The 12,823-nt window shown below is 41.7% G+C and overlaps 1 protein-coding gene across 2 annotated transcripts; it reads left to right on the top strand.

Moving 5' to 3' along the window:
* The first annotated feature begins 7,610 nt into the window (after positions 1-7,610).
* Mid1ip1 (MID1 interacting protein 1) lies at positions 7,611-9,947 on the top strand. 2 transcript variants are annotated; one of them, XM_055599670.1, is made up of 2 exons: positions 7,611-7,939; positions 8,225-9,947. In XM_055599670.1, the coding sequence occupies exon 2, from the start codon at positions 8,475-8,477 to the stop codon at positions 9,024-9,026; it is 552 nt and encodes a 183-aa protein (XP_055455645.1). In that variant the 5' UTR covers positions 7,611-7,939; positions 8,225-8,474; the 3' UTR covers positions 9,027-9,947. The 2 variants fall into 2 exon arrangements, with proteins under 2 accessions (XP_055455645.1, XP_055455644.1); XM_055599669.1 differs by having other exon boundaries at positions 8,222-9,947.
* Positions 9,948-12,823: the final 2,876 nt, after the last annotated feature.

The following is a 12,823-nucleotide window of genomic DNA, read 5'->3' as shown; positions in this document are numbered from 1 at the left end:
ATCATTTAGGAGACAAAGAAATCATCATGTGCTTCAGTTAGATTTTGGACTACTCAACAGTAATGTTAACACAAAATGCAGTCTTTGCAAGTGAAATTGGCTAAGATATTCTGTGCAATGCAATGCAGCTAAAAGCTGTATGGAAAGATATTATAGGCCTCTGATAAGATTTAGGGGATAGATGAAGGCATTAGTGAGAGTCACAACTCCACTAATGTACTCTTCTTTATTTCTAGGGTTAGGAGGAGAGACTTCACAGAAAGGGTGAGCAATTTCAGATATTTCTAGGTATATCTAATCATAAGCAATCAATCAGAATGACAAAGGTGAATAACCATACATAAATGTACATACTTTGAAACAGCATTTAGAGGGTTGTAGAAAAACATTTTTTTAATAGGATCACCTCCAAGAGTGTCATCTCTTGAACACCAAGGTGTACTAGCCAATAAAAATCGTAATTCAATAAAAATCAGAAAATTTCTTTCTATGGTATTGAAGATTGAACCTAGAGTTTTAAATATACCAGTTATGGGCTCTACCACTGAACTACATGCTTAGCCAAACTTTCTATATTGTAGTTGACAGGATCAGAAAGCTAAAAGTGTAGTTTAGCCAGGCACAGTGCCCCATACCTATAATCCTAGCACTGGGGAAGCAGGGGCAGCTAGATCTCTGAGTTCTAGGCCAACCTGGTATACAGAGTGGGAGAGTTCCAGGACAGTGAGGGTTATACAGGGAAACCCTTTCTTGAAAGCCACCCACCCCCAAAGAAAGAAGGACAGTTCATTCTATGGTTCCACAGTTCAGAGAGCTTACTATTTTTCTAATCTCATATGAGTGCAGTTCAGTTTTACCCACCAAATACCGACTCCAAATTAGATTGCAAAGTTAAGTTGACTCTTCCCTTCGCCCTGCTTTCCCCTCTCCTACCCAGCATCATGTATGGAAGCAGTTACAAAAAATTAATTAAGCATAACATGTATGCAGAAAAAAATATTCAATCAAATGTGTCAGCCTGACACATTTCCACAAATTGAAACACACCCATTTGACAAGCATCTAGCATCCTGCTGAAGAAATAGAACATTGTGTTGTTGTTTGTGCTGTTGTGAAACGGTCTCAAAATGTAACTGAGTGACCTAAATCTCTCTATGTAGACACGGCTTTCCTGGAACTCACAGAGACCCACCTGCCTCTGCTTCTTGATTTCTGGGGCTAAAGTGATCTAGTAACTGAAGTGGTACTGAAAGAAATCATGAACTCAAGAAAAGAGATTCTTTGCTATAGAAAACATCAATCCCTAATCTGGAAAATATTGAGATATTAATATGTTCCTTTTTAAAGTGGCTCAATTTGCTTTTAGACATCACTAACTATAGTAAAATTTTATAAACTCTCCTGCTATCCCTCCATCTTCTAGTCCTGTTGCTTGTATTACTTGGTTTTCTTAGAGTTTAGAATATTTACTTTTTTTTTTGACACAGGTTTTCTCTATGTAGCCCTGGCTGTCCTAAAACTTGTTTTGTAGACAAGGCTGGTCTCGAACACACAGAGATCTGTCTGCCTCTCCCTCCTCAGTTCTGGGATTAAAGGCATGTGCCACCATGCCCAGAAAAACATATGCTTTTTGCTCTGTAGCCTTAGTACCCATGCTGGTTCATCTTATTCCCATATTTAAGTGGTTTCAATCGACCATGATCCTCTCTATTCCTATTTGATTCAGCTGTTGGTGTTGGTGTGGTAGTAGAAGAAGAGTTCTGAGTTCATGTTTAAGAATGTTGAATTGTTGATTTGTGACATGATAGTCTTGAGTCATATTCTTTCTTACAGCCCTATTTGTGTCTTTTCCAAAGAATGAGTCTCCCCACCCTACCACCTTTCTGGTGGTTCTTTTCCTGCCTGAATATTAATTTTTTTTTATCAAATCCTTACCAAATCTTCTATAGTTATTTGTTCTTCCAAATCACACTTTTGTCTAGACTTATTTACTATTAATTTTAGCCTATTAATTTTGATACTACTTTTATTTCTTGCTCATGATTAAGAGATTAGCCTACACATTCTATCTGGACAGTCTAATAAAATGAAAGGGAATTCTCTAGACTACAGCATCTAGGTTTAGTTTCTTTCATTAGTTGAGTCAGAAAAAAAATTATTTATAAGATACTGTTTGAACATGTCAAAGTGTCCATTAGGTAATATATTTAAGAAACTGTAGTCTCAACAGAATGCAAATAAATATGTTAGAGTTTGAACATATGACACAGATAATCATATCTTTGTTTCCTATGCTAAGTTTATGTTACAGACTTTTAAGCTTTGAATTTGATTTCCAAATTAAATTAAACAAAATGACACCCATCAGAATTAAAGAGGAACATTCCCATTTTTTAAAGTAGATCTTGGTATTTAAAGAAACCCAATAATTAATTTTATTTTATTGTTTTAAATGTTTTTATTTTATTTTTTTTTTTGAGATGTATAATATAATTTCATTATTTCCCTCTTGCCTTCATCTTTCAAGGCCATCCCATACTTTGCTGTCCTTTAAATTCTTGGGTTCAAAATCTGGGCCCAAGGGGTCCTTCAGAGAGTGATGAATCAATCAATCAGGACCATGCATTGAGAGGACCTGCCCCCCTGCTCAGATATAGACCATAGGTATCTCAGTCTACATGTGGGTACCCTAGTAAGAGGAGAAGGGGCTGCCTCTGTCATGAACTCACTTTCTTTCTCTTTGATCATCTCCCCCTGGGAGGGTACCTTTACTAGGTCACAGAGAAAGATAGTCGTGATGAGACATGATAGACTAGGGTCAAATAGTAGGGGAAGAGAACCTTCTTTATCAGTGGACTAGGGGAGGGACATAGGGAAGGAAGAAGGAGAGAGGGTGGGACTTCGAGGAGATGAGGGAGGATGAGGGAGGGGGCTACAGCCAGGATGCAAAGTGAGTAAGTTGTAATAAATAATAATAATAATAATAATAATATTTTAAAATAAATTCATGGGCTCTTTTCACAGGAATTGTTGCTACATTTGTGGTATGTGTGTGTGTTCCTATATGGCATTAAAAAAAAACTTATAATGGGTTTTGCCCTTCTTTTTACCTGTTATACTCAAATTGAATGTATCATTTTATATGTAGAATTCTCAAATAAGTAGAATTACTGAGACTAAAAAAGACATGTTACTCCTTAAAATTATCAGCTTTCCCTGAACTCAGAATTTTTATCATGATACTATTTTTGACTTTTATTTTAGTATGTGTATGTGTGTGTGTACAGAGGCCAAAAGAGTGTATTGGAACCCCTCTTGAACTAGAGCCACAGGTTGTTGGGAATCACCTGATGTAGGTTCTGGGATCATAACTTGGGTCCTCTGGAAGAGTAGCAAATAGCATTAAGCACTGAGCTATCTCTCCAGACCCTCTTTCTAGTTTATATATCATGTTTCAGTGGTTTATCTGTAACACTATAAAAACACTCTAACTCTATAGGAAGTAGGCCGGCCATTAACTTGAGAGCTCAGCAAACCACTTAGCAAGGTCTCTCATAATATTCTGTCTTCTGAATGGTAGTACAATTAACATGATTAATAGCTGGCTGAAAACATATGCCAAAAAGTACCAATTAATGAACAGATATCACTCTGAAGGAGCTCTCCAGATGTTTAATAGCACTTTGCCCTTTGTGCAGTACTCACTGGTACCCATTACCAGTAGCTTGGATGAATACACTGAACAGTTATCAAATGTTTGAGTAATATCCAAGTGTATTAGAGCACAAAAATTCAGAATACAAACTACTGAAACATGCTAGAGTAATGATCTAAAAATCTACTTAGGTAAAAGTAATAGAAAGTTCTGTAGATCTTTGGTCCACAAAGATCTCCACTGCTCAGGAATAGAATACACAAATTTTATTGTGTAAATAACAACAAATGAATGTAACTATTAAAACAAGTCCATTAAATGCTGGGCAGCATTGTATGAAGTCTATATTTGATAAATAGTAAAAGAGCATAGGATCTAGCACTGGAGAATTAGGTCTAGAAAAGTTGCCATTCACAATAAAATAGACAGTTTTACCACTCCTTTTTGTCCCAGGTAAGGTGTACTTGGAATGGGGTCCAGGTATGAAACTTGTGGACAGATGGACAGACCCAGACAACTTCCAAAGACAGTGACCTGAATGAGTGAACAACTCAATCAAAAGCATAAATTGCAATGAGAGACAAAGTTAACTGACTATAGATACAGCGGATTCAAAGAGACTGTTGCTATATTCAGACACCTACTATGTGCTTCATGGCTTTCTGAATAGTTCCCAAACCATTGGCCTTACACTAGAGGACAGAAAGCAAAGAACATAGGCATGGGGTGGCCACTTGATGGAGATGTGAGCAATTTCAGTACAGACAGAAGGTTGGACTACAAGGCCTTTAAAAGGATAGTGCAATTGTATTTACAGGACAGTTTTCATGAAGCTATTGCTTCTATGTTCCGTATCAGTGTGGTCAAGGCTCTCCATTGTATTGGCTTGGGCTGGTTTCTAGCCTTAAAATATCTCTTCTGTCCAGCCCCTAGCCAGACCTTATATTTCTCCAGTCCTCCTCCTTCCACCAGTTTACTTTTGCTCACGACTTTGCTTAGTAATTTCTGTTCACCTTTAAAATGCCTGTTTTCCTAAGCCATCAAAGAAACGCAACAGGAAGTGTAATTTGTGAATTGTCTGGGGGAGGGTTAAGGAGGATTATGAGCTAGCCAAGCATCATTTCCTGGTTACCGATTAAAGTAAAGAAGGAATTCTAACATTTAGCGTTTAAGAGCTCCTGAGTTAGAGCTTTTGAAAAAGTCGAGGAGATGTAGAATCTCAGACCAGGCTTCAAACAGGAATCTAGCACACTGGTTAGAAAAATAGAGACCAAGGCGCCTTGCCTTATGCTGGTACTCAAAAGCAATTTACTCAACTGATGATTACTATGGTTCTCATTAAGCAGAATGAGTCCTGAACAGGTTGATGGGAGCTTTTAGTCAGTTCCAGATCGAGATAGGGAAGGTGCCTAGAGCAACCAGAGAAGCTGCCTACTTTTTACTGGACCTGGCCCAACCCGTTTAGTACCCATGTCACCCCCAGGAATCTTTTTTTTTTTTTTACAGCCTTCCATTAGGGGAAAACTGGCTAAAGGCCGGTTGCCAGGGACGCTTGCCATTAGCTCTTCAGGGCTGGGGTGAAAGAGGACACTTGGGGGAGGGGTCTGTGGCTTCTAACTGGCTAGGGCCAAAGGTTCATTTTCATAAATCTCCCCGAAGCTTTATGATTGGCTGGGGCAGGAGGCGTGGCGGTGGGGTGATTGCAAAGGCCCGAAGCTCTGGCCTGAGGACTTTTTCTTTCTGGAGTTACCCGGTGGGTGTGAGTTATTGTGTGGGCAGGGGGAGCTGGGAGGCCCGGTTCGGGAAGTTTTGTGAGCAGGTGCATGAGCCATCATCTGGCAGAGTTTAAAAAATGTGTAAGAACAGCAACTGAGAGTCAAGACACTGGAGGACCCAAACAGAGGAAGGAAATTGATCCAGAGGAAGGAAAGAGGCCAAAGGGAAGGGACTAGAGGCTTTCTTCCAGGCTGGCCTTCTTTTTAGAGTGTCATTCCTTTCGCAGGCAGTTTGAATTTCCGTTTTCTGTGAGCTGTTAATCACATTGTTGGTAGTAAGTAGCAGAGAAAATATATCAGGATTCCAGCATTTAATAACTCATTTTTATCAGGGTGCATACTTGAAATATTCAGAGGATCTGGGTCTGAGATGAGGTCAAAATACATTTTAAGTTATGAGAAAAATCAACTGATGGAAACCAGGTAATATATTTTTCCAAAACTCTCTTCCTTGGATCTCCTCTGACATACGGGATGAAGCTTGGACTGTTTTAAACTCTCCGGTGCCGAAGTGGTGGGGGTCCTCTCTGGTTCATCTTAACCCATTTCCTTATTTTTAAGGGTTCAGACTCTTCACATAAAATGCCTCTACATTACGATGAAGCCCTATACTAAGTACAAGTAATCTTTCTACTTTATAATGTACACAATGAGATTTTTACCTCCATTATCTCATTGAACCTAACAAAAATATTTGCCATGACCCAAGAAATTTCTTTTATTGCTAAAGAAACACTGGAAAAATTTTCTCATGCAGGAGATACTCTATTTTGTTGAACAAACGGAGGGTGGAAAAGTTTACAAGTCTTAGAGAAGGGGGGGGGGTGATTTTAATACTTCAGGTTTACATACTGCATCTTTCCCTTCTACATTCTTTGCACTGACCCCCTTAGCTCTGCTGGGCAGACAGTATTATTTCACTTTTAAAAGAACATGGGACACTGACGCATAAGGATGAAAAGTCCAGCTATAGCTGTAGTTCCAAATCAAACTGGCTGGAGGGGTCCTTGTCCATGAAAAAGTAACAAAAACAAAACAAAACAACAAAAAACATGTCTTATGATCTAGAACTAGAGGGAGATTCTCCAGACTGGGTTCTAGGATCACCTGGGACATTTTTGTCCGTTATCAGCTCTTGTTACACAAAACCAGATGTTTCTACAAAATTAGGAAGAAACCTGGTTTTTGGAAGACAGTACAGGTCCTTCAAGAGAAACACAGGTATATCTTGTTTAGGGTGCGCTATTGTATTGCAGGGCAATGTTCTACTAAAAACCTCCCCCAGGGACTTTAGTGAAAGAAACTTAAAATTAGAAGCTTGAATCATAATTATCTGTAGGAATGTAAAGGTATACTTGAGGATTCGAGATGTGGCGAAGGAAGTGAGATAAGAAAACGAGTATGCTGAAAGCTGGAAACCCTAATGTGAAGTTTAAAATGTGAAACTTTCGAAAGGTACATCCATGGCTGTGATACACAGCTTAGGCCTTATTAAGTAACCCTTGCTTAAGAACTATCTTTTGAAAGAAGCACTTGACACACACTCCAGAAAATTATTGGATGAACTCCCATTTTTCTGTTAAATGATGAGACACACCCAACACCTAGACTAACCTCTGGCAGCTTCTCTTAATCTTTTTGATAGCCGAAAGGCCACAAGGCCCAAGTTCGCGGCCCATCAACATGCTCTGATCTCTTGGTGGGGGGAAAGTTCTGCATATCAGATGACAAGGATGCTCTTCATACCTGGCAGCAGTTGTAGGAAAGACTGTTTCGTGAAGACCCTGCCAGGAGGGAAGCAAACGCCTCAGTGCTCCCATCCCCCAGCAGCTGACCACAACCAGGGCCGTGGAGGGAGCACCGCGTGTCCACGTGCATCCGGCATGTCCTGCTACTCTTCTTACATAAGATTCCCGTGTGGAGCCAGGACAGCTGTGAGCCCCTCTTACCCTCTTAATAATATATGGAAACTAAATTTCCAGGCTGCAGCCTCTCTAGGTTTGGTCATCCCAGCCAGCTGGTACGTGTCAAGCCCGCCCAGCCCAAGCACATCAGTCCTCCCTCTGGTTTGGATCGGGGCTGCTTGAGCTCAGTGCCTCGCCTTCCCTGTCCCAGCCAGCTTGCTCTGGGCTTGGTGCTGGGGCGCGGCCGCTCCATCCTCCCAGCCCTACCCTGCCTTGCCCTGTTGGGTCGCCCAGCCTTCGACCGGGTATCAGGCGAGAGGCGGAGCCGCCCTGCGTGCCCCGCCCCCGCGGTAGAAAGGGTTGGGCGAGTGTTACTTGCGGTCAGGGCTGGGACCTTTTATCTGCTGCTGGAGGAGGTAGGAGGAGGAGACATCGGGGGTGGTCCTGGGCGCCTGGGACACCGTTCCTGAACTATAAATTGAGCACCTGGGATGGGCAGGAGGACGAAGCAGCCACCGCCATCCGCACTCACAGCAGCAGCGCTCTTGGGTAGCCACCTTCTGCAACGCAAACACTGAAAACCAGGGGAGCTATCAGTGCAAGAGGTAGGTATCCCCTCCCTTTGGCTGCCCTGGCTAATATGGTTGTTTTCGCTTAGGATTTGGAAGGGGGAAACGTTAGAGTCCGGGCTGGGTGGGGGGTGTCTTTCTCCCTTTTTTCTCAATGGTCTTCTGCTAGCATTGGAGGAGGTGATACTGCCTGTTCCCAGGGAGCCACCCTGGCGCCTTCTCTGGCCAGTAGTGATTAGGGAGGGAGCATCGAGTGGACAGGGGCCCCGGACACCCTAACCGGGTGGGTAATTTGTTCTTTCCTCTGTGTCTCCCAAGCAGGTCAAGGCTAGACCCAACCACCCACCATCATTGAAAGCCAAAGCTAAGAGCAGCCGCGTATCACGCAGGGCTGGGCTGCAACAGAAACTGGAGTGAAGAGAGGGCGGAGAAGGATCTGGGAATCCCACCACACTAGCTAAAAGCAGGCTCCAGGGATCGGCCTCTGAGAGCGTTTGAAGGCGGCCATCCGTCGCCAGCAGTCTGTCTTGGTGCATCAGCGTCTCAGTGTTTCGGCGCCCGCTCGGCCACCATGATGCAAATCTGCGACACTTACAACCAGAGGCACTCACTCTTTAACGCCATGAATCGCTTCATTGGCGCGGTGAACAACATGGACCAGACGGTGATGGTGCCCAGTCTGCTGCGCGACGTGCCCCTGTCCGAACCGGAGCTAGACAACGAGGTCGGCGTGGAGGTAGGCAGCAGTGGAAGCTGCCTGGAGGAGCGCACGACTCCAGCCCCAAGCCCGGCCAGCGCTAATGGAAGCTTTTTCGCGCCATCCCGGGACATGTACAGCCACTACATGCTGCTCAAGTCCATCCGCAATGATATCGAGTGGGGAGTCCTGCACCAGCCATCGTCCCCGCCGGCCGGGAGCGAGGAGAGTACCTGGAAGTCCAAGGACATTCTAGTGGGCCTGAGCCATTTGGAGAGCACGGAGGCCGGCGAGGAAGATCTGGAGCAGCAGTTCCACTACCACCTGCGCGGGCTGCACACTGTGCTCTCCAAACTCACCCGCAAAGCCAACATCCTCACCAACAGATACAAGCAGGAGATCGGCTTCAGTAATTGGGGCCACTGAGGCGGGGCTATCCTCACTGCCCCAGCACCCTTTCAGGCCGGCTCTCCCACCCCTCTCTTTTCCTCCAAGCTATTTCTTCCTGGTTGCGGGGCGCTAAGGGCACACTGTAAAGTTGGGCTGGGTACGTGGGGGAGGGGGATTGTGTGGAGAAGAGGGCCTCATCGCGAGAGCAGACGAAAGTAGTCGCCAGAGAGGGGGGTTCAAAGACCCCCGGAGGGGGCCTGCTCTCTGTTGGTGGGAAATGGGACTGGGCCAAAGTCCTTCATTCAGCCTGTGCCTTTCTTGGGGTTTCTTTTCTGTTTTTCTTTCCGGAAGAGGAGGGCCTGAGAAAGGGCCATGCCGGGCACGGCTCTGGGTTGCCATACTTGGGAGGGCAGCTTCTCGCTGGGTGCTCATGGGAGGCGGGGCGCAGTCTCCTGCCCGCCCTGCTTTGAGCTGCAAGAGGAGGCCCTGGCGTTGCTAGGATTGCGTCAGTTTTCCTGTTTGCACTATGTCTTTTTGTAACAGTGACCCTGTCTTAAGTATTTCAAATCTCTTTGCTTTGAAACTTTGTCGATTCCGTTGTGATAAGCGCACAAACAGCACTGTTGGTAACCGGTACTACTTTATTAACGATTTTCTGTTACACTGAACAGTAGTCCTGTGGCACCCCATCACTTTTCACGCCACCCCTCCCCCTCCCGTGTGTGTAAACTGGCGGTGCGCCAGCTAGAATAAAGCTTGCCACTAGGCCAGCAAAAATAATAACATTATTATGAGAAAGTGGATTTATCCAAAGTGGAACCAACTGACATTCTATCTGTGTCGTACATAGAATGATGAAGGGTTCCACTGTTGTTATATGTCTTGTTTATTTAAAACTTTTTTTAATCCAGATGTAGACTATATTCTAAAAAATAAAAAGTGTATGTGTTAACTAAACTGGACAAGTGTGTGTGTTGCTCTTTAATCCACCAGTGAATGGTCAAATTATTAAAAAGAAAATTTTTTATTTCTCTGACGTTAAGTATTATTTTTCTCTCTCATATTTTCTGGTAGTGAGTACTCATCCCTACAACTATTTAGTTTTGACAAGCTACTGGTAAAGATTTGTTCCAATTTAGTTCCAAAATAGGATCAAAGATCCGAACAAGAAGTTCATAAATATTCAAAGTATCTGTAAAAATACATATATTTTTATATATTGGTTGAAAAATACATGTATTTTTGGCTAGCTTATCTCAATACTTAGTTGAAACATTATGAAGGCTAAAAACTGACAGCATAAATTTCACTTGACTATAAAAAAGTGAAAAATTAGCAACATCCCCCCAAAAATTCCAGCTATAGCAATGCACTCACCTTGGAGTCCTTTATTTGAAAATCTTGAATGTTAATCATGGGCGATATTTTACTAGATCATCATAATGTAAGTAATGTCCTTGCTCAGTACTTTCCAAGAGTAGTAACGCTCTGTTGAGCATTGTCCAGCTATTCAGTGACGCATTCTGCACTTGTGGACAGCAGATTTGATTAAGGCTGCCCTAAGTCCCTTAGGAATGCTTTTTAAGATAGCATTATGATGCTCTTGGGAAATGATGGGAAAAGTGAAACGCAGCAGTCTGTTTTGTTTGTTTCTTTCATTGTGTTGGGAGACTAAATGACAGATCAATTTCAGTTTTTGCAGGAAGTTACAGAGGCATTCTCTAAATTCATAGGACTTAAATTTAAAATACAACTTTACAGTTTAAAAAAAATCGAGTGAGTGCATTGCAGACAAGGGCAGCTCAAGTCCATTATCAGCTTTTAACAGCAGTGAAAAAAAAGGGGGAAGTCTCTAGACTGGGATGCCTGCCTGTTGCCAGAGAAAGTTAATCGTTAATATAAGAAGATAAGCTAGCCAGCACCAAATGTCAGGTATACCTACACTTGTTTTCTCTTCTTTTAGAAATATCAGAGTTCAAACAAAAAATTTAAAGGCAACTTCAGAAGCAATGAGGGTAGAAAGAAACAGACTTTGGAACCAGAAAATTATGTGTATAAATTTTCTGTTCCTACTTATTGGAGATATTTAATGCTTCTAGCTTGGTGCCACACTTGAAGTCCAGCATAAGACTTAAAATGCTTCCTGGGCTTGCAGTGGGGATTTGATGAGATCGTAAACACAATGTTTGCTATTTGGAAGATTCTTTAAGCACAAGAGAAAATCCCTTTCAGGTTTTTCTCTTGCTCTAAACATTTTTCGTGCCTCCGTTTTCTTTTCCTGATCTTTATTCTTTATGAAAATATGAGGCTTTGGGCAGATGTCTACTACACGGAAGGAAAACTATTATTTTAAGTAACATACAAAACTGATTCATCCATTTCCCTAAAGTCATAAGGGAGAAACTGATTAAAACCAAGTCACACTCTGAGCAAATGATGGCAAGAACTGTATAAGCTGCAAACTGAAACGTGTATTCCGAAAATGCTGATAGAATAATATTATATAGTAAAGTATATGAAACTGGCAAAAAGACTTAACTTTATTTTCTTGTTTTTAAATAATTTCATGTAAGTGTTTTTGTGTAAGTGTGTGTGCATATGTGATATGTGAATATCAACTAACATGAATATAATATGCTGTTAAAGAACACAGAGAATGTTTCCAGGCCCAGTAAACACTATTCCACTGATACTATTTTATTCAACATTAGTCTTGAAATAAAACCAGGATAGATTCTGAACAAGACTCACCTGCTATAGCTACCCTTCATTTTAGAGGCAAAGTAATATGTGACTTCATTTTTGAAGACTGTCTTTGGAAAGTTGAATACAAGGAGTGACACTTGATTCCAAGCTCTCAGCAAAACTACCTACCTCCTAGTGCCAATCTCCAAGGCAGTTTATGATGGAAGGATAAAGCAGAAAGAGATGAACTGGGCAGAAGGGAACAGCCCCGACTAGACTGGCTATCCTCCAGGTATTTACATTTGATAACAATATTCTACAGGAGACCTCACACCTCAACTTTTGAGAAACTGGTTTTGGCCCCAGTTTTCAGCTTTGCTCATGTGGGGAGTTTCACATTTTACATTTATATATTCCTTAGCAGTCTGCCTATTGTATTCCTATTCCTTGTGTCAGAGAGCATGGCACAACAATTGGAATCATCATTCTCTGACCAATCTGGAAACATCTGCAGTGGACAGCTTTCAAAAGTTGAAAGTTTGGGTCATTTGCATATGCCTCACCGCCGTTTTGCTTTTAGTTTTAAACAAAAATCATTCTTAAATGGTGTTTTCTTCCCTCTCTCTCTTTCTCTTCTCAAGCTCTCCCTGGCTTATTTAATATCCCCAGCATTTCTCAAGTGTTCATGCATATATCCAGTTGATTTAGAGCTCAATTTTTATGACATAAACTTTTATAAACAAGTTTATCTTTTTATGGTGTTTTTTGCCCACATTACACCCTTGTATGATATATTTTAAAAGATTTTTAAATAAAATAATGGGAGCAGGAACACTTTCTTTAAAAATTTGGAGGTGAAAATTTTTTTGTTCTTAGCCAATAAAAGCATAGAATAATGTGTTGGTCTTTTAAAATAAAATGCTAGGATTTTCTTTATGTTTGAAAGTTTAGTTTTTGAGTAAGAAGAAAATTCTTTATGCACTGTGATCATTTAGCTTGAAAATTAATTTTTTTAAGATCATGTCCATAAAAAAAAACAATTCAAAGGAATGGAATGATTGTTCTTTATTTGCTCTAAATACTTTGCCTGGGCCTCTGGGTCATGTGGAGTTGTATAAAACACACTGAGAGAGATAGACATCATGATA

The sequence above is a fragment of the Psammomys obesus genome, unplaced genomic scaffold, assembly GCF_907164565.1.
Source record: "Psammomys obesus unplaced genomic scaffold, mPsaObe1.curated_primary_1811, whole genome shotgun sequence".
NCBI classification, from domain to species: Eukaryota; Metazoa; Chordata; class Mammalia; order Rodentia; family Muridae; genus Psammomys; species Psammomys obesus.
Note: the sequence above shows the minus strand (reverse complement) of the source record. Positions and strands in the feature narration are given on the sequence as shown.